Source organism: Amphiprion ocellaris, chromosome 22, assembly GCF_022539595.1.
Source record: "Amphiprion ocellaris isolate individual 3 ecotype Okinawa chromosome 22, ASM2253959v1, whole genome shotgun sequence".
NCBI classification, from domain to species: Eukaryota; Metazoa; Chordata; class Actinopteri; family Pomacentridae; genus Amphiprion; species Amphiprion ocellaris.
In genome coordinates, this window is record NC_072787.1 from 28,497,123 (window position 1) to 28,524,652 (window position 27,530).

Genomic DNA, 27,530 nt, shown 5'->3' on the forward strand with positions numbered 1-27,530 from the left:
CAATTCAACTTTATTTGTTTAGCACCTTTCACACAGATGACAAAACTAAACAAGCAAAGAGAAAAAACTATGATTAAAACTCAAATCATATTTAAAAGAAAGATTTAACATGGTAATAAAATATGTTGTGTTCAGGGGATGGAGGGAGTTTATTGAAGTCTTCTTGGGCTCACATGGGAAATCATTTAACATATAAACTTGATATTCAGTCTAAGGAAACTGCAGAGCGAGAAAAGAACCAACAATATCTCCTGTTTTCTCCTTTAATGAGTCGACTCTTCTTGTGCTTTCAGACCAAAGAACTACAGACTCTTCACAACCTGCTCAAACTCTTGGTACAGGACCTCACCACATGGGTCAAGAAGGTTTCTGTCTCATTTCTACTCTGAAGCTCACCTTCTCCTGCTCAAACTGCTGACAAATGTTTCTGCTGCTCTAAAGTCTGGTCTCCAGAACTTCCTAAAAACTCTCAAAGTCTCTTCTGCTGCAGGTTGCTTTGTAGAACTGTTCCAGAAAACCTCACTAAACCACATGGAGGGGCCTCAAGATAGTCGTCCAAATGAAACCGTACAAAAACCAAACTAGCACAACCCAAACGCTAAAGTCTCCTGCAGCCTACCAGAGAACCTCTGAGAACAGAGAATCAGGACAGGAACTCTTACCTTCTGGACAACCAACGCTGGTTCTCAAACAAGAATACAGAATGTGTCTGAGCAAAAACCTCTGAAGACTCACTACAGCCAAGATAAAGACACAACTCAGCTGCACCAAATCCACTAATCACTGCACACATTAGCACCATGTGCTAACTGTGGCTAAAGAACCACATTTACCAAGACAACTATCCAGTACAAAGCCCAAAAACACACCAAGAAACACATTAAAGATGATTTTACTGCTGGAAGCTGCAAGCCAACGCCTAAAGAACAAACTACAGCAACAGAACCAAACCCGGTTCACTGGTGAAGAGAAACAGAGGAAATGTTTGTCTGCAGCCACATGAAGCAGGAAGACACTGAGCTGCTCAGGTGTTCCTGATAACACCAAGCTGCTCAGGTGTTCCTGATAACACCAAGCAGCCACCTGGACAGCCAATAGGAACACAGCTTCCTGGAAGTCCAGAGGGCGGGGTTAGTGAAGGAAATTTAATTTAAAGTTGAAGCAGAAAGTTAACAAAGAAAGTTGAAAACCACCTTCTGATCCCTGAAATCTCTGAGTTTTCACACAAAGAACACCTGAACATGTCAAACTGGTTCCATAGTAGAACCATCATTGTAAAAACATCATAGTATGGTGTGTTGCTCAAAAAACATTAGGACCCGGCTGTCTAGGGTCGCAGAGGAGCAACACAAAAACAGGACAAATGCTGGTTTCCAGGGAGTTAGGAGGATATTTATTTGAAAGAGGAAGTTTACAACAACACAACATGTGAGGGGGTTAAAAGCAAATGGGTGTTAGTAAAATAAAAATAAATCAACAGAACTAAAAGTGAACTTCATGTTGACATTGATGGACATTCCAACCAGGAACAAAGTAAAAGATCATCAATAGGAAAAAAAACCTCTTCCTGTTCACCTCTTAAAACCCAAAAACACACTGCAGTAGCACCCTAAACTAAAACTACCAATGGGTTCCCTGTTTTCCTTTGTGAACAATTCAAAGGTCCCTCTCTATCTCCCCACACATCCACCAACCACTGGAACACATCTCCAAAGTTCTGCTGGACCAGCTCAGCTTCCCCTCAGAAGAAGTGCTGCCACCTGCCAGATGAAGGAGCCTTTTGAGAGGCAGCTGGCATCGTGATTGGACTGTACTTTGGTCTGTTCCAATCCAGCTTCAGCTCCAGAGACGGCAGGCGGGACGAGTCAACGGAGGCCTGGTGGACGAAGGCATGCAGCTGAGTACAATCCAGAAAACAACAGAGGAGGAGTGCAGCGGCCCAGGACCTGAGCTGAGTCGAAAAAAAAAAAGAGATTTTTCAACATGTTGTAAAAACGTGCCATATGATGAAATAATGTAAAGGAGGGCGTGAAAAACACTCCAGAAAGGTTTTCTTTGAAAAAAAAAAAATCATCGTGAATTTTGGCGCAAAAAAAACGCCACAGTATTAGTCAGGTGGTCAGAATGTTCTACTGTTATATTGTCATGCTGATTATATGATCAGTAAATGTTACCATCAATTATAACGTCCACATTGATCAGGGAAAAAAAAACAACTATCAGTTCATTCAGAAACTGTGGGGCTAAACCTAAAAACACAGACCTCAACAGCAGTTTGTTTCAAGCACAACACCAGCCGGTTTTCACTAAAGAAGCTTTCAGAGCAACAATTAAATGACAGTTTTGTTCTCATTAAGTTCACAGAGTCAGAATCAACCAAAATAATGTTTACACACACATCAGGAAAAGAAAAGCTTTTATAAATATTTCAGTTGTGTAAGTACTTCTATACATATAGATTCCTCTTTCTAAGTTTGATCAAATCATGATAACACTGTGTCCTGTTGTACGATGTTTTCCCAACAGATGGCGCTACCCTCATGAATGGAGCATCAACAAGTGACGTCTACAACACAACAGAAATGTCTGGAAGCCAGTGGCCACCACTTTGAGCACCTCTCGTAATTGTAGAGGCCAAAGATAACTTTTATTAATCTCCTGATGGCTGAATAAATTTGGTATTGAAATATTTATGCTAGTTTTTCTTTTCCTGATGTATGTAAACATTATTTTGGCTGACTCTGTATGATGGGTTTCTGACAGGTCACCAGGCAACATCTTTTTATAATAATGACAAACATACCTGCATTCTACAGGAGTGATTTTCCTTATGTGCAGGTAAAGATGTGGGAGGAGCTTAGAGATGACAGGAGCAGGAGTCATCCTCACTAATTCAGCTTCCACCTAGAAACAGAAAGACCACAAAAAAACACACTGATAGACTCTCAAACGTTCAACCTCACAGCCTCAAAATATCTGTTTAGGAAGTGTTGTGTTTCTAAATTCTGCTGAAAGCGTTGACAGACATTCTCTTACAAGGTTGTGTAAAAAGCAGCCTGTCCTCTGAGCGACTGAGAAATCTTCCTGAACAAAGTTTCTACATGTAAATCAGCTCAACAAAAACTAAAGCCTCAGTCAGAGATAACAGGTATCACAGATTATAAACAACTTTCTTTATTAACTCAGACTTTCTGCTTCAACCTCACATAAAAAGGGGAGTTTAACTCGTCAGGTGACTGAAAATGAACGACTTGTGCAGTTCTAGATCCAAAAGTAGGATGTTTCAACTCATGTTTTACTACAAATACATGCAATAATAAATAAATACAATGGCTAGTTGTTAGTTTATTCACTATTAATGTCACTTTATATACTGGATTGAACTTGAGCAGTGGAAGAGAGAAGGAATTTAATGAAATTATGGAGATTCAGAGAGGTGATGTTGCACAATGTTAAGTTAAGCGAGGTTTAATTCAAACCAGCTGAATGTTAAACTTCAGTGCAGCTGAACGGGTTTCAGTTAACCTTAAAGTAAAATAACTTTTTAAAAGCTAAAATACACAGCAGAGAAATACAGGTTGAGAAGTTCCTTCTAATAATGAGGACAGCTGCGGCAGCAACTAACACAGGTGTTCAGCGGTAAGTTAGCCACCTGTGTTAATTAGCCCGCTAGCTAACTTAGCCGCGTAGCTAGCTAACGCGTCCGGACCAACTGCTGAAACACGACAAAACACAACTCTTCACAAGTCGCTGACTTAACGTACAACAAAACAACGCTACAGGTTAGAAGTATTTATCTTCTTACCGTGTTTTACTCCAAAAACAAGGTCAACAGCAGCCAGAGATGCTACCAGACGTGCCGACCGTAGATATAGATAGAAGACTGGATCCACTAGCGCTGTCTGACCAATCACTGCTCTCTGGCTCTCAGTCAGTCTGACCAATCACTGCCCTCTGGCTCCGCCCTCTGAGAATCTTGTTGTCGTTCGGCTCCACACTTGCTGATGACCACTTCCGGTCCCAGAAAATGGAAAAAACGGACCTTTTTTCATTTCTGTCTCTTACTGATTTTATTTATTTTTTTGTTATTCTAAATATAAAATGAAAATCAAAGCATTTTTAAAATCTCGTCAAGCCCTCTTTGATCATGAAAAGGACAAGCGCCCTGTATTTCAATTTAATTTTTGTATTTTAAAACGAAAATCAAATAACCACTCGTTTTTTGTTTGTCAATACCCTTTTCAGAACGGAAAATCCAATTGCCAAAATATACATGGATTGAGAATCTGTATGGTTCGCTCATTCGTTTTTCCATTTCAAAATAAAATTTAAAAAAAACAATAAACCATGATGCTGTTTTGTTTTTGCGTTTTTAAAATCTAAATGTAGAAATGTATTGTTTAACTTATTTAAAAAAATCACAGCGTTGGTTTTTTGCTCTAGTTTTTTAAACCCGAAATACAAAATATGGCTGTTATTTTATTTTGTAGCAACACCGGAAGTCACCGAGGAAGAACAGTTTAGAGCTGGTCTGGACCGTGAACACATCTAGAATGGCTGTCCTCGAGCCCTTTTCCTATTTTATTCTGTTTTTGAGAGTGAAAAACCCACGCAGAAATCATGGAGCTCCACGTTGCTCTATAATGAGAGTCAGGAGGTTCTGCTGGAGAACAGTTTAAGGAGATCAATCATGTGTCTGATGCTGATCTGGAGAGAGCTGGAATTTGTTCTGTTAACCATAGATGTTACCGATCAGTCTGATAAACATCTTCACAAGGATGTAAAAAGGATTACAAAAATCTAACACAAACTACCTGCATAGTTTAATCACTCAGACTGCAGTACTGGAAGTATTCTAGTCTTCCTCTGCCACGTCCCTAAAACTATCTTTTTGCCATTTGTAAACCAGCCAGAGCTTTTGGAAAGACACAACTCACACATGTTTGTTTTGCCCAGATTGGATCCCTTCCATTTTTATTTAATATTGTCAGCGGTTAACGTGCTCTGAAATGACGGTTAGAACGGAGGACTGAACGAGTTTTTATTGTTTTCTGAGTGACTAGTTTTAACAACATGGTCTCAGTTTGTTCTGATGTATTTTATCAGATCCAGCTGATGTTCTGCTGCGTGTTGTTCTGATGTATTTTATCAGATCCAGCTGATGTTCTGCTGCGTGTTGTTCTGATGGGAGGCTGCTGAGGCTCTGAGTGTTTCTGAGAACAAACCCGAGTTAAACCTGAAGTTCTGCTCTGGATCTGACACCTGATGACAAAGATCTATGTGGATGAAGCGGGATGTTTATCAGACTGATTGGTGACATGATGATTCAGACTGTGGTCTCTGATTTTATTTCTGGATTCCATCGTTTCCTCTCAGCGTTCAAAAAAATACATGTTTTTTGGTTTTTTTTATTGCGACCAGCACATCTTTTTACTGTCTACAGATGTTATTTACATGGACATAGACTTTATTAAGTAGTGATGCTGACGTTTTTCTGCAGATTTTCTTTATCTAGTATCTTTATTTCACACACAGGTGTGGTCTGGATGAATCTGAGGACGAAACATCTGGAGACAGAAACTATCAACAATTAACCTGATTAAACTGGAACAGGTCGGAATCGCCAGAGTTCTTCACATTTTAATACTTAAAAATACTTACTTGGAATATTAAAGCAGTTTTGTTCACACTGAGATCATGAGCTCTCAGTGTGATGCGTCTGCTTCCTCTAAATAAGACAAACGTCTTTGCTGTACGTGGTGCTGAGTTTGGGACAGAGAAGTGAAGTCAAGTCGCCACGAGTTCTGACTTTGATTTCCGGTTCTGCCGGCAGCTTCCAAATGGGAATAGGTTTTTTTTCTTTTGTTTGAACTTTAAAATTTGTAAAAACGCAGCATTTTTTTCTTCCTCTACTTTTTGTTTTTCGAATTAAATTTTTAAACAAAAAAAAAAACCAAAAAAAAGCGATTATTTGTTTTTTTTCTGATTTTATTTTGAAACGGAAAAACGAATGAGCGAACCATACACGGATTGACTTCCCATAATGTTTCACGTTTTGAAATTAATTTTTTGGTTTTATCTGTTGTTTTTCCTGATGCAATTATTCACTTTGTTTAATGTTTCATAATTAATCTATTCATTTGATGTAAAAGATTCTTTAATTAATTCATTCATATTATTAAACCTTTTTATGTGAATTTATTTTTTTATTTTATCATTTTTTTCCCTAAATTTTTCATTTTATGTCGGGCAGGGTGTGGTCTCAGCGACTCCTCTTCCTTCACTCTGATTGGCCCAGGCGGCTGTCAGTCAGCCTCTGGGCGGGACCTGCGGGCTGGCTGGGCTCCTCCTATTGGTCGGAACCGGCTGGTCCCGGGTCGGCGGGCAGAAGGAGACTTTCTGAGGAGAAGAAAAGAAGAAAAAGTAGAAGAAGCAGAAGAAGTAACTATAAAAGTGAACATTTCCACTTTTTCTCACTTTTTACCGCCGGAGAGGCTTCACACCTTCAGCCCGTCTGTCTACCTGTCTGTCTGTCCGCCTGTCTGCCCCTCTCTGAGCCCCGGAGGATGTCACCGGGGCGTGCCGCCGCCGTCAGCCGGGCCTGCGGCTCCTCGGGCGGGCAGACGGAGCTGTGACCCGCCGCTGGTCCAGGATGTCCTCGGAGCTGGCCGCCGGGCTGCTGCTGCGTGTCCTGCTGCCCGTCAGCCTGACCGCAGGTAGGACCAGCGATTATTGATTATTGATCAGAGATGTTCAGTTTACTGTCAGAGGAAGGAAAGAAGGAAACACAAGGTAGAAGTTTTATTATTATTATTATTATTACATATTAATTATGCAGATTAATGGGACTAATTTAGAATACACATGAAAACCCAACACCAAGAGGTTCCTGAGTTTCCCTTCTATCTGTTTTGCTCTATACTATTTTATCTCATTAGTTTTATTTTATTTTTATGTGTATTTTGTTATGCTTAAATTTATACTGTTTTTATTTTATTTTTATGTGTAGTATTTTGTGTTTTTTATTTTACATTATTTTATCTCATTAGTTTCATTTTATTTTTATGTGTATTATTTTTATCTACATTATTTTATCTCAGTTTAATTTTGTTTTTTATGTGTTTTGTGTGTATTTTTTAACTTGACACTATTTTATCCATTAGTTTTATTTTTTTGTGTATTATTTAGTGTTTTTTTGCACTATTTTATCTCATTAGTTTTATTTTATTTCGTTTTATTCTTTATGTGTACTATTTGTATATATATTTTAATATTACTTTACATTATCGTTATTTCATTATTTAGTTTTATTTCATTTTTATTTTATTGTGTTTCATTTTATTTACTGTTTTGATTGCACTTTTGTTCTATTAAATTAGATTTTGTTTAGTTTTTTGGGTTTGCTGAACCTGATGTTTCTGGTTCATGTTGGTTGGGTGGAGGTGAACAGGTGAGAGCTTCACCTGAGCAGGTAGCTCAGCTTTAAATGACCATAAGTCTGAAATCCACAGAGAAACTATTTTCCTAACTGATAATCAGTGGCGTTAACGGTCAATAACTGATTATTGGTCCAAGTCCAGAGGGGTCAACGTCAAACACAAGAAGAGCCAGTTTTAGTAAAACTCTCAGTTCATCTGAAACACCTAAGTTCTGGTTGGAGGTCATTAAGTAGAACAGGAGTCTTTGTCATGGTGCCCCATGGAGCTAAACTCCCACAATGCTCTCTGTCTCATTTTGTGTCTCGTTTTTGTCGTTTTGCGTCTCGTTTTTGTCATTTTGTATCTCTTTTATGTCATTTTGTGTCTCGTTTTTGTCGTTTTGCGTCTCGTTTTTGTCATTTTGCATCTCATTTATGTCATTTTGTGTCTTGTTTTTGTCCTTTTGTGTTTTGTTTTTGTCATTTGTGTCTCGTTTTTAATCACTTTGTCTCGTTTTTGTCGTTTTGCGTCTCATTTTTGTAATTTTGTGTCTCGCGTTTGTCGTTTTGTGTTTCGTTTTTGTCATTTGTGTCTTGTTTTTGTCATTTTGTCTTGTTTTTGTCATTTTGTGTCTCGTTTTTGTCATTTTGTTTCATTTTTGTCATTTGTGTCTCGTTTTTGTCGTTTTGTATTTTGTTTTTGTCATTTGTCTCGTTTTTGTCGTTTTGTGTTGTTTTTGTCGTTTTGTGTTTCGTTTTTGTCATTTGTCTCGTTTTTATCATTTTGTGTCTCGTTTTTGTCGTTTTGCGTCTCATTTTTGTAATTTTGTGTCTCGTATTTGTCATTTTGTGTTTCGTTTTTGTCATTCTGTGTCTCATTTTTGTCCCTTTGTGTCTTGTTTTGGTCATTTTGTGTTTCGTTTTTGTCATTTGTGTCTCGTTTTTATCGTTTTGTGTCTCGTTTTTGTCATTTTGTGTCTCGTTTTTGTCATTTTGTGTCTCGTTTTTGTGTCTTGTGTTTGTCATTTGTGTCTCATTTTGTTTTGCGTCTCGTTTTTGTCATTTTGTGTCGTTTTTGTCATTTTGTGTGTTGTTTTTGTCATTTTTCGTCTCGTTTGTGTCGTTTTCAGTCGTTTTTGTCATTTGTGTATCGTTTTTATCGTTTTGTGTCTCATTTTTGTTGTTCTGTCTCGTTTTTGTCGATTTGCATCTCATTTTTGTCATTTGTGTCTCATTTTAATCGTTTTGTGTCTCATTTTTTCATTTTGTTTAATTTTTGTTGTTTTGTGTCTCGTTCTGATGGTATTGTCTCTCTGTCATCTCCTCATCCTGTAGATGTTCCTCCATGTTGGATGGATCTCCAACTACCTGCTCCTCTGTTCTCCGTTTCTGCTGCTTTTATTTCAGTCTTTCTGAGGAAACACTGCCTGTAGTTCAATCTGATCTGGAGGAAACTTTGTTTTCAGGGATTTTTTTTCCCGATGGGATGTAAAGTGTTTTTTGATTAAAAATCAAAAGCTCAGATTTGGTTCATTTTCCCGATTGAACTCCAGGTGATACCTTTACCGGTGTGTTGTGTTGCCACGGTAACTTGCCGCTGATGTTGGAGCGACAGGTTTTTGAACTGCAAGGTTCACAGCGATGCCTTCAGTCAGATTTTAAGGGGAATTTCCCTTTAAAGCAGCTTCACATTCCTCAGAGAGGGGGAGGTGTGTGTGTGTGTGTGTGTGTGTGTGTGTGTGTGTGTGTGTGTGTGTGTGTGTGTGTGTGTGTGTGTATGAGTGCGCTAACCACACACACACACACACACACACACACACACACACACACACACACACACACACACACACACAGATGTTGTTACCTGCCAGAGTGGAACCAATCTGTGTGAGATGGGGGAGGGGAAGTTAAACAGGGGTGCACACACACTGAGCTGTAAATAGTGTGTTTATATGTTAGCAGGAAGCTGCCTGTTATTCTGTCAGTTTGACCTAAAAATGTTGTTTGTTTACCATTTGTTTACAGTTTGCTTTCATGTGTAAACAAGCAAGATGACCACAGCCAGATTGTTTGATGACATTTAGTTGTTTTATGGCGTTTTGTGGAAACAGTTTGCTGGTTTTACGCATTTTGGTCGTTATTTTGTGTCCTGTTTTTGTCATTTTAAATCTTTCTGTGGTTGTTTGGATTAAATTTCAGTTGTTTACCTGTTGCTGTTGTTCATATGTTGTGTCTATGTGTTTTGGTTGTTTACATTTTGTGGTTGTTTACATGTTGTGGCTGTTTACGTGTTGTGGTTGTTTACATGTGGTTGTTTAGGTGTTGTGGCTGTTTACATATTGTGGGTTTACATGTTGTGACTGTTTACGTGTTGTGGCTGTTTACATGTTTTGTCTGTTTATGTGTTGTTGTTTACATGTTGTGATTGTTTATGTGTTGCAGTTGTTTACATGTTCTGGTTGTTTACATGTTGTGGTTGTTTATATGTTGCAGTTGTTTACATGTTGTGGTTTTTTATGTGTTGTGATTGTTTGCGTGTTGTGATTGTTTACTTGTGGTTGTGTACTTGTGGTTGTTTACATGTTGTGGTTGTGTACTTGTTGTGGTTGTTTACGTGTTGTGGTTGTTTACTTGCTGTGGTTGTTTACATGTTGCAGTTGTTTACGTGTTGTGATTGTTTACTTGTTGTGGTTGTGTACTTGTGGTTGTTTATGTGTTGTGGTTGTTTACTTGTTGTGGTTGTTTACGTGTTGCAGTTGTTTACATGTTGTGGTTGTTTATGTGTTGTGGTTGTTTACGTGTTGTTGTTGCTTACACGTGATTGTTTACACGTGGTTGTTTACTTGTGGTTGTTTAGTGTCCTCTTTGTTTTGCTTATTTTTTTTGTTTTCTGTACTTTTGTCAGTATTTTATTTCACATTTCTTTTCCTGTTGGGTGGTTGTTGATTGGATCATCTGACATCGCCTCTGATCAATCACTGATTGGTCACTGATCAATAAACAGTACTGTCTCTGAGGATCACAGCAGATCGATTATTGATTGTTCTGCTTCTGTTTGCTGCCAGTACAAACCTGCTCAGGACTTTTTCATTCCTCAACTAATCAATTATTGTATTGACACAGGTTTGTGATGATTGATTGATTATTGATTGATTGATTGATTGATTGATTGATTGATTGATTGATTGATTGTTGATGTCACAGCAGAAAGTATTCAGCCAATGAGCTCCTGATTTCTACATTGTCTTCACTCTAAACGTTGCTTAGATGTTAGATTATTGGATATTGATCGGATGTTCTCCAGGTTTGATCCGTCTGTGAGAATCTGCGTGCTGATTTATTGATTGATTGATGTATTGATTATTGTGTCCACAGCGTGTGTGTTACGGTATAACGGGTTCTCTCTGGTCTACGTCCTCCTGCTGCTACTGCTGCCACTGCTGTCCGACCCGTCCTCCACAGGTACCAGCACCAATCAATATCTATCAATACCAATCAATACCTATCAGTACTGATCAATACCTATCTGAGATCAATGATTCGGGCGCTGCTGGCTTCAGGCGTGTTCAGACTCAGATCTTCTACTCATGTTTCACCGCTGACATCATGATAATAACATGTTATCTAGTCATGATGTCATACCTGACTGGCACTGAGGTCATTCATACATACATAGACCAGACCCAACCTTTCTGACACACACACACATTCTCTAACACTAACAGGAAACACAGAGAATAGAGAGGTCACTTTCAGCAAGTGACATCACATCCTTTATCCTGCTGGTTGTAGTTTTTCTCAGTGTGGACAAACTGAGTGTTCAGAGGAGAAGTAAAAGAAGAACCCTAACCCAACATATCATCTAGTCTGATGGACATAAAGCTCCATCCTGGTCTCCTCAGACCAAAGAACCTTCTTCCAGGTGTCTTCAGAGTCTCCACATGTCTTCTGGTGAACTCTAGTCCAGATTTAATTGGAGCTTTTTCCATCAGAGTCTTTCTCTTTGTCTCCATAAAGCTTTGACTGGTGAAGAACAGACAACAGTTGTTGGATGAACAGTCTGAAGCTGGAACTCCTTCAGAGGAGTCATAGGAGTCTTGGTGGCCTCCCTCTCTAGTCTCTTTCTCCTTCAGTGGAGTCATAGGAGTCTTGGTGGCCTCCCTCTCTAGTCTCTCAGATCTTGAGGACGTCCTGCTCTAGTCAGATTTATTCATGTTCCATCTTCCTTCCATTTCTTAATGATGGATTTAACTGGACTCCAGAAGATCTTCAGGAACTTTAATTGTTCTTGTATCGTCCTGACTGATGCTTTTCAACAACCTTCTCTCAGAGTTTCTTGGTTCTTCAGTCTTCATAGTGTAGTTCTATCCAGGAGTTCTGATCCACCAGAGACTGGACCCTCCAGATCCAGGAGTCTTTATCCTCCAATCACTGACCTCAGATCATCCATTAATGACTTCTAGAACCAACTGGGTTCCATTAGAGGGAAGTTCCTCCTAAATCCAGTCCAGACCAGTCCAAACCAGTCCAAACTAGTCCAGACCAGTCCAAACCAGTCCAAACTGGTCCACACGGTCCAAACCAATCCAAACTAGTCCAGACCAGTCCAAACAAGTCCAGACCAGTCCAAACCAGTCCAAACTAGTCCAGACCAGTCCAAACAAGTCCAGACCAGTCCAAACCAGTCCAGATTAGTCCAAACCAGTCCAAACAAGTCCAGACCAGTCCAACCAGTCTGACATCTGGACATTAAACCATTCCAGTGTTTCAGGTTCTCGCTCAGCTTGTTTGCTAACTAACCTGAACTCAGCTCTGTTTAGCCGTCTCCATGACAACCTCACCTCCTGTCTCCCAGGTAACACCGGTCGCTGCGTGACGGCGGTGTGCATCTCCAGCTTCATCTTCCTGCTGCTGCAGTGCTTCTTCCAGGTCACCACGGCAACACTGCAGCCAGAGTACAACTGTAAGACACCTCTCTGTCTGTCTGTCTGTCTGTCTGTCTGTATCTGTCTATCTGTCTGTCTGTCTGTCTGTCCACACCCGTTCACCTCTCTGTCTGTCTGTATCTGTCTGTCTGTATGTCTGTCTGTCTGTCCACACCTGTTCACCTCTCTGTCTGTTTGTCTGTCTGTCTGTCTCATTGTCTCTCTGTCTGTCTCCACACCTGTTCATCTGTCTGTGTCTGTCTGTATCTGTCTGTCTGTATCTGTCTGTCTGTCTCTCTGTCTGTCTGTCTCCACACCTGTTCATCTGTCTGTGTCTGTCTGTATCTGTCTGTATCTGTCTGTCTGTCTGTCTCTCTGTCTGTCTGTCTCATTGTCTCTCTAATTGTCTCTCTGCCTGTCTGTGTGTCTGATTGTCTCTGTCTGTCTGTCTGTCTGTCTGTCTCCACACCTGTTCACCTGTCTGTCTGTCTGCAGGTACGTCGTGGCAGAAGGCCCTGGGTCAGCTGGGCCTGGTGAGGTGAGACGTCTGTCTGTCTTTGTCTTGTTTCTGTCCAATCAGCTCTTTCTGTGACGTCATTGTGGATGATAGTCTCTGATTGGACGATTGGCTGTTCGTCTGACCAACCAGTGGACTTCACAGAGCAGACAGCTGACGTTACTTCCTGTTTGACGTTACTTCCTGTTTGACCTGGAGGAAACGTTGCTGCGTTTGGATGAACTGGAACGAGGTGGTCCCCCTCAGACTGAACGTCCAACATGCCGCCTGTTTCCACTCAGACTTTATGGACACATCAAAGACAAGCCTGTGTGTGTGTGTGTGTGTGTGTGTGTGTGTGTGTGTGTGTGTGTGCGTGTGCGTGTGCGTGTGCGTGTGCGTGTGCGTGTGTGTGCTGACTCAGCTCCTGCAGAAGTAAAACATCAGTTTATAATTTCATACATGTAGCAGGAAGCTAAGGGCCTTCCTGGTTAGCACACGCTATGTGATCTTTGTTCGTCCACAAATGGGTGTTTTGTGTCTCTTTGTTGGTTTTGCATGTCTCTGTGGTCTTTTTATGAACATTTTTTGGGGTGTTTTGTGTGTCTTTGTGGTGTTTCTATGCCTGTTTCTGAGTGTCTTTGTACGTCTTTGTCTATTTTGGGGGAGTTTGCGTCTCTTTGTTGGGTTTGTGTGCCTTTGTTGTCTTTGTAGGTCTAGTTTTGTGTGTTTTGTGTGTCTTTGTTGGGCTTGCGTGTCTTTATGGTCTTTTTATGGACATTTTTTTGGCTGCTTTGCATGTCTTTGTTGGTTTTTTACATCTGTTTTGGCTGCTTGTGTGTCTTTGTACGTCTACCTGTGGGTGTTTTGCGTATCTTTGCGGTCTTTGTGTGTTGATTTTTGGCTGATTTGCGTGTCTTTATGGGTTTTTTACGTCTATTGTGGCTAATTTGCGTGTCTTTGTGGCCTTTTTCCATGTTCTTTTGTACGTCCAGTGATGTGTGCGATGTTCTGATGGCGTCTCAGACAGACGGGATAGGTTTGTGTGTGTGTTTTTGTTTAGATCCAGTTTGTTTACCGGCTAAAGTTGTGTGAGGCTCCTCATCTTCTCTGCTGGTTTTCAGCCTCAGTGTTGTTTCAACAAACAGGACGCAGAGAAAAAGTCCCACAACCAGAAGCTTGTTGATGCAGCAAAACATAACCACATCTGTGTGTGTCTGTGTGTTACTGTGTGTGTGAGTCAGTCGAAGGTTCAGATAGTCGTCTCTCTGTCTGGACTACACGACTAAGTAAACACCTACACACAAACAGTAACACACAGACACACACAGTAACACACAGACACACAGTAACACACAGACACACACAGTAACACATACTCACACACAGTAACACACAGACACACAGTAACACACAGACACACAGTAACATACAGACACACACAGTAACACACACACACAGAACCCTAACCCCCACACACACTAACCCCCTAACCCTAACCCACACACCCTAACCCTAACCCAAAGACCCTATTGGAACCCTAATGGAACCCTATTGGAACCCAGATGGAACCCTACTGGAACTCTAATGGAACTCTATTGGAACCCTAATGGAATCCTGATGGAACCCTATTGGAACCCTAATGGAACCCTGTTGGAACCCTATTGGAACCCCAATGGAACCCTGATGGAACTCTGATGGAACCCTACTGGAATCCTGATGGAACCCTATTAGAATCCTACTGGAACCCTGATGGAACCCTATTGGAATCCTACTGGAACGGTATTGGAACTCTGATGGAACCCTAATGGAACCCTGAAGGAACCCTACTGGAACCCTAATGGAACCCTATTGGGACTCTAATGGAACTCTAATGGAACTTTATTGGAACCCTACTGGAACCCTAATGGAACCCTATTGCAACCCTGATGGAACCCTATTGGAACCCTAATGGAATCCTAATGGAACCCTATTGCAACCTTGATGGAACCCTGTTGGAACCCTAATGGAATCCTAATGGAACCCTATTGCAACCTTGATGGAACCCTGTTGGAACCCTAATGGAACACTACTAGAACCCCAAGTTTTCTTGACATTTTTCTGTGCCGGAACACGGGCCTTTTTGAGGCCTAAACATGCTCAACACCTCATGAAAAAGTGCACACACATCAGAACTCACAAAATGTTTTATATTTTCTGGGAATTGCGCATATTTGTAATAAAATGGCTCCATAGCGCCCCCTGCAAAATTTGTAACATCTACTACAGGCAGACCATTTCAGCTACATCTACCAAATTTGGGAGGCATATGTAGGATGTCAAGACGCACAAAAAAGCCTCTTGGACCCATCCCCTAAACCCAACAGGAAGTCGCCATTTTTAATTAATTGTACATTTTTTGGTATTTTTGTCATTTTCAGGAACAAACTCCTCCTAGGGGGTAACTCCAAGAAACCTCAAATTTGTTCAGTACATACAACAGGACTTAGTGATGAAAAGTTATCAAAATGTTCTGTAAAAGTCGAAGGGTGTGGCCATGGCAGCCTCCTAAACTTTGATGCTTCAACATGAAACAGGAAGTGCTGTGTAACTCTGCTGGACATGCTCCAATCTGCCTCAAACTTTAGATGTTTGATTACAGTCCTGCCCTGATCACATCCAGATGCTAAAATATAGTCACAGTATGTGCAATAGTGCCCCCTGCAGCACATTTAGCAAAAAGCCCCACGCAGCAAGTTTAAGGGCAAACAAAACAGTCTCTTGGAACCATCCTCTAAACCCAACAGGAAGTCCGCTATTTTGAATTTGTCAGATTTGTAGTGTTTTTGGTCATTTTCAGTGATTAATTCCTCACAGGCTGTAACTCCAAAAGACCTGAAATTTGGACAGTATATACAACATGCCTTAAGGATGAAAAGTTATCAAAATTGTATGAAAAATTCAAAGGGGCGTGGCCGTGGCGGCCTCCTGAACTTTGATGCTTCTCCATGAAACAGGAAGTGATGTGTAAATCCCCTCTAAATGCTGCAATCTGCCTCAAACTTTACATGATTGATTAGAGTCCTGTCCTGATCACATCCATATGCCAATATCCACTCACAGTCATTGCACCACCTGGTGGCAACATGAGACATGTTTTACACTTTGATGTACTGGCTTTCACTTATTTCTGCATGGCTCCCAGTATGCTGCAACCTATTTAAACTGGCTCCCATTATGTTTCAGCATCTTTACACTGGCTTCAATCTGTATCATCCTCTTTTTAAACACCAATTTGAGCTTTTTTGTCTCTTTTTCTAAAACGTGTTAGTTTTATTTTGCTTCCTTATAAAGCACACTGTAACTCTGACAACCTCCATGTCTGCACAGACTGTTGCTACAACCTTGTTGATATTATCCCTGAAACTGTCAGCTACATCTCCACACTTTCACTTTTGTGTCACACTCCAACGTATACCACACCTCCATGTGCTCCACGTCCTAATCCTAACCCCAATCCAACTGTCTGTCTGTCTGTCTGTCTGTCTGACAGTCTGACTGGCAGTGATGCAGGCTCGGCAGTGAGACAGGTGTTTCCAGATGTCGGTGTGTTGGTCGTCGGCCTGCTGACATGGAGGCTGATCGTGAGGCTGAACGCTGCCACACACACACAGGTGAAGCATGCACGCACGCACACACACACACACACACACACACACACACACACACACACACACACACACACACACACACACACACACTAATGAGGCAGGTGTAACCTCGTTAGGTCGTCTCCTCTTGTTTCTTAACGAGGTTTCCTGTCTATTAGTGCGTAACTCTGTAAGCTATTTGTTAACTGTAACCAGGTTATGTGACTGCAGGACACAAACACACTCAGTGGACTGATTAGGTTTCAGCTTCAATCACCGTTATTGGTCCGGTCCCAATCCATCTGGGAACATGAGGCCAGAGACCAGACCTCCTCTGAATCCTCTTCATCACTCCAACACTGCAGGATCTGGATCTGGATCAGCAGCAGGATCTGGATCAGCATCAGGATCTGGATCAGCAGCAGGATTTGGATCAGCAGCAGGATCCGGATCAGCAGCAGGATTTGATGTTTGAGGATGAGGAGGGAGTTGGTAGAAACCGGATTCTGGTGGAACTGGAGCTGCTGGTTTGTAAAACCAGACAGATGGTTGGAAACATGATGACAACTGGAGGGAAGGTTCTGCTGACGGCTCTACTGGGACTCACAGGTAGTACTGGAATCATAGATAACTAGTACTGGAATCATAGATAACTAGTACTGGAATCATAGATAACTAGTACTAGAATCACAGATAACCAGTACTAGAATCAGGGGTAACCAGTACTAGAATCAGGGGTAACCAGTAGTAGAATCAGGGGTAACCAGTTGTAGAATCACAGATAACTAGTACTAGTACTAACCAGTACTGTCTGTCTTCTTCCTTCCTTGCAGGTATCATGTTCCCCTCTCTCTCCTCCCTTCTCTATCTGCTCTGTTTCCAGGCGTTGTGTACCTGGTGGGCGTGGTCAGGTCAGGTCCCACCCCTACTCTTCAGATGTATGTCTGTGATGTCACTGCTGTACTCCTCTTCCCACTTCCTTCTCTTCTACTGCTACCAGCTACCTTCACTGCAGGAGGCGTGGCCTCCCAACCACACCTCTGCCAGGTAACACCAGATAACGCATCTATCATCAGTACTGCCCCCTGCTGGCTAACTGAGTCCTGTGCAGTGTTCTGGGCCTGGTTGTTGATCACTGATTGGTTCCTGGTTATTGATCATTGATTGGTTCCTGGTTATTGATCATTGATTGGTTCCAGTGTTCTGGGCCTGGTGTCGGTGGTCTCAGCGGACTGCGCTGCCCCCTGGAGGCTGCAGGTGAACCCTGAGCTCAGCTGGTTTCACTTCAGCAGCCCTCTGATGCTGCTGCTGCTCTACCACACGGTGGCCGGCCTGTGGAGGAACCAGGTGAGGGTGACGTCACAGCACACCTGTAGTGATGCACTGGTGTTCCTCAGCTCCCATTGGCTGACGTGTGTCTTGTGTCTGTCCAGCTCATCGACGGCGGTGGGGGGTGGGACACGGAGAGGGCGAAGTCAGTGGTCAGTGACAGCTGTGATGTCATCACCGCCACCAGCAACCTCAGTTATGATGTCAGCAGTGACCTCACAGCAGAGAGGCGGAGAGAGCTGTGGAGGACAGCTGGAGACAGAGACGTAAAAACACCGGACCTTCTGCAAACACGCTTTCATTAGTTTAATCACTCCAGTTAACATGGATTTATTCACAGTTTATGTCCATGAATGTTAGGGTAGCATTATGTACAGTACTATTATTATCCATTGATTAACATTTATGTTCAGTATTTACTTCAGGATTAATAAAGTTCTGTCATAGCTCTATTTTTATTGTTTTAAATTCCTATAAAAATGACATTATTTTATTTAGTTTTAATATTAACATATTTACTGTTAATTTTAACTGATTAGCTGAATTAGATATTGTTAAATGCAGTATTTAATTCATTTCGATATTTACATTCACACATATTTATCTAGATTTTATTAATCATTAATATTACCACATCATTATTATTATATGCAGGAATAATGTTATCTATGCATTGATTTTAAATTCCATGTATTTATTTAAATTTTAATCAAAATTCACTGATTTATATTTATTATTATTATTATTATTATTATTATTATTATTATTATCATAATTATTTTAGGTGATTAATATGATTTGTTCATTCATTTTCACTGACACGTTTAGATATATTCACATTAATAAATGATCACACTATTTTCTGTACATTATTAATATTGTTCATTTATTCATTTGTATTTTGTGGGCTTTAGTAATATTCATTCATGTCAATATATTAATTTTTACAGTTTTCATTTTTTTGTTTTTTTGTGTTCAGTAAACCCTCCTCTCTCTCTGTCAGATGCCGGTGTCTTCGTCCAAGGACATCCCTTCTCACTCCTTTGCCCCACCCACCCAGAGCACTGCCTTGGGATTGGATGCTTCCTCAACACCTCACTACTCTCTGAGCCAATCAGGTGAGACCGACTGAAGAGTTAACCCACAGTGAGTTAAAATTAATGTACAGTGAGTTAAAATTAATCTACAGTGAGTTAAAACAAACCTACGGTGACTTAAAATGAGCCTACTGTGAGTTAAATATAATCTACGGTGAGTTAAAATGAAGATAAAGTGAGTTAAAACGAGCCTAAATTGAGTTACAATGAACCTATGGTGAGTTAAAATTAATGTACAGTGAGTTAAAATTTATCTACAGTGAGTTAAAATGGGACTCAGAGGGTTAAAGGATCAATCAGTAATTGATCAGCTCTCTAAGGAAGTGATCAGATGTTGTTGTCTGCAGACACTCTGGAGACATGTGTGTTCGAGGCGGACGGCTGGGAGGAGGAGGAAGAGGACGTCGAGGAGAGGACAGGTGAGGAGGCTGTGGGCGGAGCCTCAGTGGCGTTCAGGTTTGTCCTGAGGCAGAGCTACATCTGCGCTCTGACCTCCATGATGGCGTGGTCCATCACATACGTGTCCTGGCTCACCTGTGTGCTGCTGCTCTGGTCCTGCGTCCTCTGGATGATGCGAGAGCGCCGCCGCTACACGCTGATGTCATCGCCGTGGCTGGTCGCCTACGGCAACCTGCTGGTCGTCCTGCAGTACGTCTACAGCTTCCCCTCCGTCCAGGAAGTACCCGGACTGTTCCCCAGGAAGGACGACCCCTGCAGGGAGCTGGCCTCCAAGGTACTACTACTGATAGTACTACTGATAGTACTACTACTGATAGTACTACTACTACTATTGCTGTTACTACTGTTAATATTATATTACTGCTAATATTGATATTTATGGTGTATTTGTATTCTATCATTAATGGTACTGACAGTACTGATCATACTATGACTGTACTGCTCCTACAGATACTTGTTCTGCTAGTACTACTGATTGGTTATTAACTGATTGATTATTGATTGATTGATTGATTGATTGGTGTTGCAGTTGTTGTGTCTGTTGACCTTCTGGTTGCTGCTGCGTCAGTCACTGACTGAGAAGAAAGACAGACAGACAGACAACCAGCTGTCTCATATCACTGTCCACCTGGAGGGTAAGACACCTGTCTGTCTGATCACCTGTCTGTCTGACTGATCACCTGTCTGATCCCCTGTCTGTCTGATCACCTGTCTGATTACCTGTCTGTCTGATCACCTGTCTGTCTGATTGATCACCTGTCTGCCTGTCTGATTCCTGTCCTCCAGAGGACCAGCAGAAGGAGGAGGTTCTGTATGAGGAGGTGCTGCTGGGAGGAGGAGGAGTCCAGATGGAGGCTCTGGTTGCCGTGGTTACCAGGATGTTTATCAAATACTGGATCTACGTCTGCGGGACGATGTTCTTCTTTGTCAGCTTCGAGGGGAAAATCGTCCTCTACAAGGTCATCTACATGGTCATGTTCCTGTGCTGCGTGGCCCTGTACCAGGTACGCTCACCTGGTTCACCTGGTTCACACCTCGTTTACACCTGGTTCACACCTAGTTCACCTGATTCACACCTGGTTCACACCTAGTTCACATCTAGTTCACACCTGGTTCACACCTGGTTGACACCTGGTTGACACCTGGTTCACATCTAGTTCACCTGGTTCACACCTGGATCACCTGGTTCACACCTAGTTCACCTGGTTCACACCTGGTTCACACCTGGTTCACACCTGGTTCACACCTGGTTCACCTGGTTCACATCTAGTTCACCTGGTTCACACCTGGATCACCTGGTTTACACCTAGTTCACATCTAGTTCGCACCTGGTTCACACCTGGTTTACATCTAGTTCACCTGGTTCACACCTGGATCACCTGGTTCACACCTAGTTCACATCTAGTTAACACCTGGTTCACACCTGGTTCACATCTAGTTCACCTGGTTCACACCTGGTTCACCTGATTCTCACCTGGTTCACACCTAGTTCACACCTGATTCACACCTGGTTCACACCTAGTTCACCTGGTTCACACCTGATACCTGGTTCACACCTGGTCCACACCTGGTTCACACTGTTCACATCTAGTTCACCTGGTTTATACCTGGTTCACATCTAGTTTACCTGGTCCACACCTGGTTCACACCTAGTTCACCTGGTTCACACTGTTCACATCTAGTTCACCTGGTTTATACCTGGTTCACATCTAGTTTACCTGGTTCACACCTGGATCACACCTAGTTCACCTGGTTCACACCTAGTTCACCTGGTTCACACCTGATTCACATCTGGTTCACACTGACTCATCAGTTTAACGTCTACCTGTCTGTCTCTCCACCTGTCTGTCTCTCAGCTGAACTACGAGCGTTGGCGTGCCTTGCTCAGGGGGTTCTGGGTAGCGGTGGTGGTCTACTCCATGCTGGTTCTGATCCTGGTTTACACGTTCCAGTTCCCCTCGTCCCCTTCCACCTGGAGCTACTACACTGGACTCAGCACACACAGGTGTGTTGCACCTGTTGCACCTGTCTGCCATGTCTCTACTGTCTCTGACATCTCCCTGTGGTTCCAGGTTGGAGGACGTCGGTCTGGAGAAGTTCTCGGTTCCGGTCCTCTTCACCAAGATCTTCATCCCTGCAGCGTTCCTGCTGGTATGGTACAGTCCACCTGATGCAGGTGTTCTCCTTCTGTTGCCACGGTAACACAGAACACTGTTTGTCCTGCAGGTGTGCATCGTTCACCTGCATTACTTCCATGAGCCATTTCTGCAGCTCACTGACCTGAAGACTGTGGTGGACACACACAACAGCACCATCACCAGGTAACAGCCACCTGTCCAATCACAGCTTACCTCACCTGTCCAATCAGAGCTCACCTCACCTGTCCAATCAGAGCTCACCTGGTTCTGTCTGTCTCCAGAAGTCTTACAGTGGTCTTCTGACCTGTGAACTAGTCTTCACCTCACCTGTCTCTCTCTCACCTGTCTGTGCGTCTGCAGGTTGGTTCACTCTGAAGGCAGCCTGATGGACCTGTCGGTGGGCGGAGCTCCTCAGGTCCACCTGGAGGAGGAGAAGGGAGGAGGACCTGTGGATGGAGAGGAGATATGGATGAAGGAGGAGGAGGAGGAGGAGGAGGAGGACTACCCCTGCATGTTTGACAGGGAAACCCTGTCGGAGCAGCTAACAGGTAACAGGTGTAGGGGTGTGGTCACAGTGTCACCTGAGGGGGCGTGGACAGGTGTGAGATGCTGTGTGTCTCCTCAGTGCTGCTGTCCTGGAGGTTGGTGGTGGACCGTCTCTCCGTGCTGTTCCTGCGCCTCCTGCTGTCCCTGCAGCGCATGCAGCGCCTCCTGTGGTGGCTGCTGGAACTGCACATCAACAAGATCGTGTCCTCCTACATCATCTGGGTCTGTGTGAAGGAGGTCAGAGCCTGTCTGCCTGTCAGTCTGTCTGTCTGTCTGTCTGTCTGTCTGCCTGCCTGCCTGTCTGTCTCTTCTCAGGTGTGTATGTTTAACCTGTCTGTCTCTCCACAGGTGTGTGTGTTTTACCTGTCTGTCTCTCCTCAGGTGTGTGTGTTTAACCTGCTCTTCGTGCTCTGTGTGGGCGGGGCTCTGCCCTGCAGGGCGTGGCGCCCCCTGCTGTCAGGAGTCTGTACCGTCTGGACCTGTGTAGTTACCGTCTGCAAGATGTTGTACCAACTGAACGTCGTCCAGCCAATCAGATACTCCGTCAACTGCACCATGGTAACCTTGGCAACCACTGGCCTGTCTATCTGTCTGACCTGTCTGCCTGCCTGTCTGTCTAACCCGTCTGTCTCTCTGTAGCCCAGTAACTCCTCCATCGACCTGTCTCAATCAGTTTTGTACTCTGGTCCTGTTGATCCCGCCCAGTGGGTGGGGCTTCGAAAGACAGATGGAAAACTGCTGGACTACCTGAGGGTGAGGAGTGACATCACAACAGTAATAATAATATCATTTAACACCCACATGTACAGATATCTGCACTTTAGTCATGATTCTCTGGTTTCACCTGCAGATGATGGATCAGGTCCTTCTGAAGACTTAGCATGGTGCTAACCTGTCTCCACAGTACAACCTCATGATGTTAGCGGTGTTAGCTATGAAGACTTAGCATGGTGCTAACCTGTCTCCACAGTCCAACCTGATGATGGTAGCGCTGTTAGCTATGAAGACTTAGCATGGTGCTAACCTGTCTCCACAGTGCAACCTCATGATGTTAGCGGTGTTAGCTATGAAGACTTAGCATGATGCTAACCTGTCTCCACAGTACAACCTGATGATGTTAGCAGTGTTAGCTATGAAGACTTAGCATGGTGCTAACCTGTGTCCACAGTACAACCTGATGACATTAGCGGTGTTAGCTATGAAGACTTAGCATGGTGCTAACCTGTGTCCACAGTACAACCTGATGATGTTAGCGGTGTTAGCTATGAAGACTTAGCATGGTGCTAACCTGTCTCCACAGTCCAACCTGATGATGGTAGCGCTGTTAGCTATGAAGACTTAGCATGGTGCTAACCTGTCTCCACAGTGCAACCTCATGATGTTAGCGGTGTTAGCTATGAAGACTTAGCATGATGCTAACCTGTCTCCACAGTACAACCTGATGATGTTAGCGGTGTTAGCTATGAAGACTTAGCATGATGCTAACCTGTGTCCACAGTACAACCTGGTGATGTTAGCGCTGTTAGCCTTTGAGGTGACTGTTTACCGACGCCAGGAGCTCTACCGTCTCCGCCGTAACAAAGTCCCGCCCCCTACCAGGACGCTCTTCCATGACATCACCAGACGCCACCTGGATGACGGTGTGATTGACTGCGTTAAATACTTCCTCAACTACTACTTCTACATGTTTGGCCTGGAGGTGGGATGCACACACTTAAGCATAGCAACACGCTAACCCATCCTTGTTGAAAAATGTCCCCACCTGTCCTCTGCAGACCTGTTTCCTGCTGGCTGTGAATGTGATTGGTCAGCGGATGGACCTGTTTGCTGTCGGGCACGCCTTTGGCCTCATTACCGTCCTATCACATCGCAGCAGGAAGCGCATCGCATCAGTGTGGCCGCGGTACTGCTACTTCCTGTCGGGTGTGCTGTGCTTCCAGTACCTGCTGTGCATCGGCTTCCCTCCTGCTACCTGTGCAGGTACAGACACACCTGCAGGTACCGACACACCTGTAAGTACAGACACTCCTGTAGTACAGACTCACCTGCAGGTACAGACTCACCTGTAGGTACAGACACTCCTGAAGGTACAGACTCACCTGTAGGTACAGACACACCTACAGGTGGCATGCTGGGATTGTTACTCCACAGGCACCAATGTCATCAACATTTTCATTCTTTTTTTCTTTAGAGGAGCTAACGTAATGGTTTCCTACTGCTTCCAGTCTTTGCGCTAAGCTTAGCTAATGGTTTCCCTCTACTTCCAGTCTTTGTGCTAAGCTAAGCTAATAGTTTCCCTCTACTTAGAGTCTTTGTGTGAAGCTGAGGTAACAGTTTCTTCCTGCTTCCAGTCTTTGTACTAAGTTAAGCTAATAGTTTCCCTCTACTTCCATTCACTGTGCAAAGCTAACGGTTTCCCTCTACTTCCAGTCTTTGTGCTAAGTTGAGCTAATAGTTTCCCTTTAGTTTCAGTCTTTGTGCTAAGCTAAGCTAATAGGTCCCCTTTACTTCTAGTCTTTGTGCTAAGCTATGCTAATAGTTTCCCTCTACTTCCAGTCACTGCGCTAAGCTAAGCTAACAGTTTCCCTCTTCTTCCAGTTTTTGTGCTAAGTTAAGCTAATAGGTCCCCTCTGCTTCCAGTCTTTATGCTAAGCTACGCTAATAGTTTCCCTTTACTTTCAGTCTTTATGCTAAGCTAAGCTAACAGTTCTCTCTATTTCTAGTCTTTGTGCTGAGCTAAGTTAATAATTTCTCTCTACTTCCAGTCTTTATGCTAAGCTAAGCTAAAAGGTCTGCTCCTCTTCCAGTCTTTGTGTTAAGCTAAGCTAATAGTTTCCCTTTATGTTCAGTCTTTGTGCTAAGCAAAGCTAATAGGTCCCCTCTACTTCCAGTCTTTATGCTAAGCTAAGCTAATAGTTTCCCTTTACTTCCAGTCGCCTTGCTAAGTTAAGCGAATAGGTCCCCTCTACTTCCAGTCTTAGTGCTAAGCTACACTAATAGTTTCCCTCTACTTCCAGTCTTTGTGCTAAGTTAAGCTAATAGTTTCCCTTTATTTTTAGACTTTGTGCTAAGCTAAGCTAATAGGTCCCCTCTACTTCCAGCCTTTATGCTAAGCTAAGCTAATAGTTTCCCTTTACTTCCAGTCACTGTGCTAAGCTAAGCTAACAGTTTCCCTCTACTTCCAGTCTTTGTGCTAAGTTAAGCTAATATTTTCCCTTTACTTTCAGTCTTTGGCTAAGTTAAGCTAATAGGTCCCCTCTTCTTCCAGTCTTTGTGCTAAGCTAAGCTAATAGTTTCCCTCTACTTCCAGTGTTTGTGCTAAGATAATAGGTCTCCTCTTCTTCCAGTCTTTGTGCTAAGCTAATAGTTTCCCTGTACTTCCAGTCTTTGTGCTAAATTAAGCTAATAGGTCCCCTCTACTTGCAGTCTTTGTGCTAAGCTAAGCTAGCAGGTTTGTTGTGTCTGTCTCCAGATTATCCGTGGAGACGTTTGTCTTCGACCGTCGACTCCAACGTGGTGAAGTGGCTCTTCTTACCCGACCACTTGACGCCACCAAACCCGCTCTTCCTGCTCTGTAAGACCTGATCGTCATCAGTCTGGTTGTCTTATGTCTGGGTTAAGGTGGGCGTTTACCTGAGAACACCTGTGTGTTGCTGCAGATGACTTCCTGCTGCTCCTCGGGGCGTCGTTGCAGCTGCAGGTGTTTGAGGAGGAGCTTCAGCCGGCGGTCCAGGTGCTGGCAGGAGACAACAGCGAGCTGGACGGAGACGACGCACAGATCTATGATCCAATCAGACGGCTCCGTCTCAGCACGGTGCCTGACTTCATGTTGTGCAGGTAAGCCCCGCCCACCTGCACACTTGGACACCTGCCGCCTGTGGGTCTCTCACCTCTCTGTGTCCTCAGGTCTTATCTGGACATGATGAAGGTGATCATCTTCAGCTACATGTTCTGGTTCGTCCTCACCATCATCTTCATCACCGGGACAACCAGGTAAGGGGCGTGGCCACAGACACCTGAGTCATTTTGTGAGCAGAAGAAAATGTTGTTTAACCCTCTGAATGGCTGTGGGCAGAGCTAACAGGCAGCAGGTGGGTGGATGTGGGCTGAGCTAGCAGACAGCAGGTGGGTGGGTGTGGGTGGAGCTAACAGACCACTGTGTCCAGGATCAGCATCTTCTGTATGGGCTACCTGGTGGCCTGCTTCTACTTCCTGCTGGTGGGCGGAGACCTGCTGCTCAAACCGCTGCACTCCATCCTGCTCTACTGGGACTGTCTGATTGGATACAACGTGTTCGTCATCACCATGAAGAATGTCCTGTCGGTGAGCACAACATCATCAGTGACATCATCAATAGCGTCTTCATCACCCATGGAATTCTCAACAACATACGTTATGATTTATCTGTCTATATCTACCTGTCTATATCTACCTGTCTGTCTCCGCCTGTCTATCTCCATCTGTCTGTCTCGACCTGTCTATCTCCTCCTGTCTGTCTCCACCTGTCTGTCTCCACCTGTCTGTCTCCGCCTGTCTGTCTCTGCCTGTCTGTCAGATCCTGGCCTGTGGTTTCATCAAGTCTCTGGTACTGAATCACTGTTGGTTGATTCAACTCTTCAGTTTGGCGTGCACCATCAAAGGATACACCAGACGTACGTTATCTGTCTGTCTGTCTGAACTGTCTGTATGAACTGTCTGTCTGTCTGCCTGCCTGCCTGCCTGTCTGTCTGTCTGTCTGTCTGACCTGTCTGTCTGTCTGTCTGATCTGTTTGTCTGTCTGACCTGTCTGACTTGTTTGTCTTTCTGCTTGTCTGACCTGTCTATCATCAGATGTTTCATGTTTCCATGTGTTACACTTTGGTATTAACTTCTCCTCTGTATATTCCAGCCAGCGTAGCCTTTAGAGCCGTTACTGCAAACATCCTTAATTCAGATTTTCCTTTTTGCATTGTTTGGTGACAATAACTCCACTTGAGTTTGGCTGGAAGGTTAGTATGTAGCAGAGTTTGGAGGAGCACCATCAGGGTGGCGTCTCTGTTCAGGTGGAGCTGCTCACCTGTGTGCTGTTTGCAGCGGAGCAGCAGAGCAGCAAACAGTGCGAGCTGCCGAGCGATGAGGCTGGGATCATCTGGGACGGCGTTTGTTTCTGCTTCCTGCTGCTGCAGAGGAGAGTCTTCAGGAGCCACTACTTCCTGTATGTGGTGCTGGACCTGCAGAACACACAGCTGCTGGCCTCCAGGTACACACTCAGCACACACACTTACTGGTACGCACACTCAACACACACACTCACTGGTACACACACTCAGCCACACACACTAACTGGTACACACACTCACTGGTACACACACTCAGCCACACACTTACTGGTACGCACACTCAGCCACACTCACTGGTACGCACACTCAGCCACACACTCACTGGTATGCACACTCAGCACACACACTCAGCACGCACACTAACTGGTACACACACTCAGCCACACACACTAACT

The 27,530-nt window shown here is 43.6% G+C and overlaps 1 protein-coding gene and 1 long non-coding RNA gene across 5 annotated transcripts in view; one reads left to right on the forward strand and one right to left on the reverse strand.

Annotated features, from left to right (window-relative positions):
* Positions 1-27,232, reverse strand: LOC118471788 (uncharacterized). Of its 2 annotated transcripts, none has more exons than XR_004849122.2 (7): positions 27,093-27,232; positions 22,072-26,353; positions 21,833-21,936; positions 6,523-6,761; positions 3,806-6,399; positions 2,804-2,904; positions 1-1,951 (listed from the first exon to the last, which is right to left on the reverse strand). It is a non-coding gene; the product is annotated as an uncharacterized LOC118471788 (long non-coding RNA). The 2 variants fall into 2 exon arrangements; XR_008600395.1 differs by having other exon boundaries at positions 16,745-21,936.
* LOC111583282 (piezo-type mechanosensitive ion channel component 2-like) overlaps positions 6,580-27,530 on the forward strand; it is a 38,578-nt gene continuing 17,627 nt past the window's right edge. The window contains exons 1-28 of one of the 3 annotated variants that reach the window (XM_055007134.1): positions 6,580-6,716; positions 10,793-10,879; positions 12,273-12,380; positions 12,838-12,880; positions 16,371-16,491; positions 16,833-17,076; positions 17,301-17,514; positions 17,667-17,814; positions 17,901-18,062; positions 18,800-18,914; positions 19,241-19,626; positions 19,882-19,987; positions 20,139-20,356; positions 21,209-21,357; positions 21,425-21,503; positions 21,579-21,673; positions 21,851-22,038; positions 22,116-22,273; positions 22,385-22,594; positions 22,676-22,789; positions 23,535-23,735; positions 23,812-24,016; positions 25,509-25,610; positions 25,696-25,873; positions 25,943-26,029; positions 26,203-26,359; positions 26,592-26,688; positions 27,110-27,275. In XM_055007134.1, the coding sequence (XP_054863109.1) occupies positions 6,653-6,716; positions 10,793-10,879; positions 12,273-12,380; positions 12,838-12,880; positions 16,371-16,491; positions 16,833-17,076; positions 17,301-17,514; positions 17,667-17,814; positions 17,901-18,062; positions 18,800-18,914; positions 19,241-19,626; positions 19,882-19,987; positions 20,139-20,356; positions 21,209-21,357; positions 21,425-21,503; positions 21,579-21,673; positions 21,851-22,038; positions 22,116-22,273; positions 22,385-22,594; positions 22,676-22,789; positions 23,535-23,735; positions 23,812-24,016; positions 25,509-25,610; positions 25,696-25,873; positions 25,943-26,029; positions 26,203-26,359; positions 26,592-26,688; positions 27,110-27,275 (4,202 nt within the window). In that variant the 5' untranslated portion in view covers positions 6,580-6,652. Of the gene's footprint in view, positions 6,717-10,792; positions 10,880-12,272; positions 12,381-12,837; positions 12,881-16,370; positions 16,492-16,832; positions 17,077-17,300; positions 17,515-17,666; positions 17,815-17,900; positions 18,063-18,799; positions 18,915-19,240; positions 19,627-19,881; positions 19,988-20,138; positions 20,357-21,208; positions 21,358-21,424; positions 21,504-21,578; positions 21,674-21,850; positions 22,039-22,115; positions 22,274-22,384; positions 22,595-22,675; positions 22,790-23,534; positions 23,736-23,811; positions 24,049-25,508; positions 25,611-25,695; positions 25,874-25,942; positions 26,030-26,202; positions 26,360-26,591; positions 26,689-27,109; positions 27,276-27,530 lie in introns of all 3 variants that reach the window. The other 2 variants (XM_055007135.1, XM_055007136.1) reach the window with 2 other exon arrangements.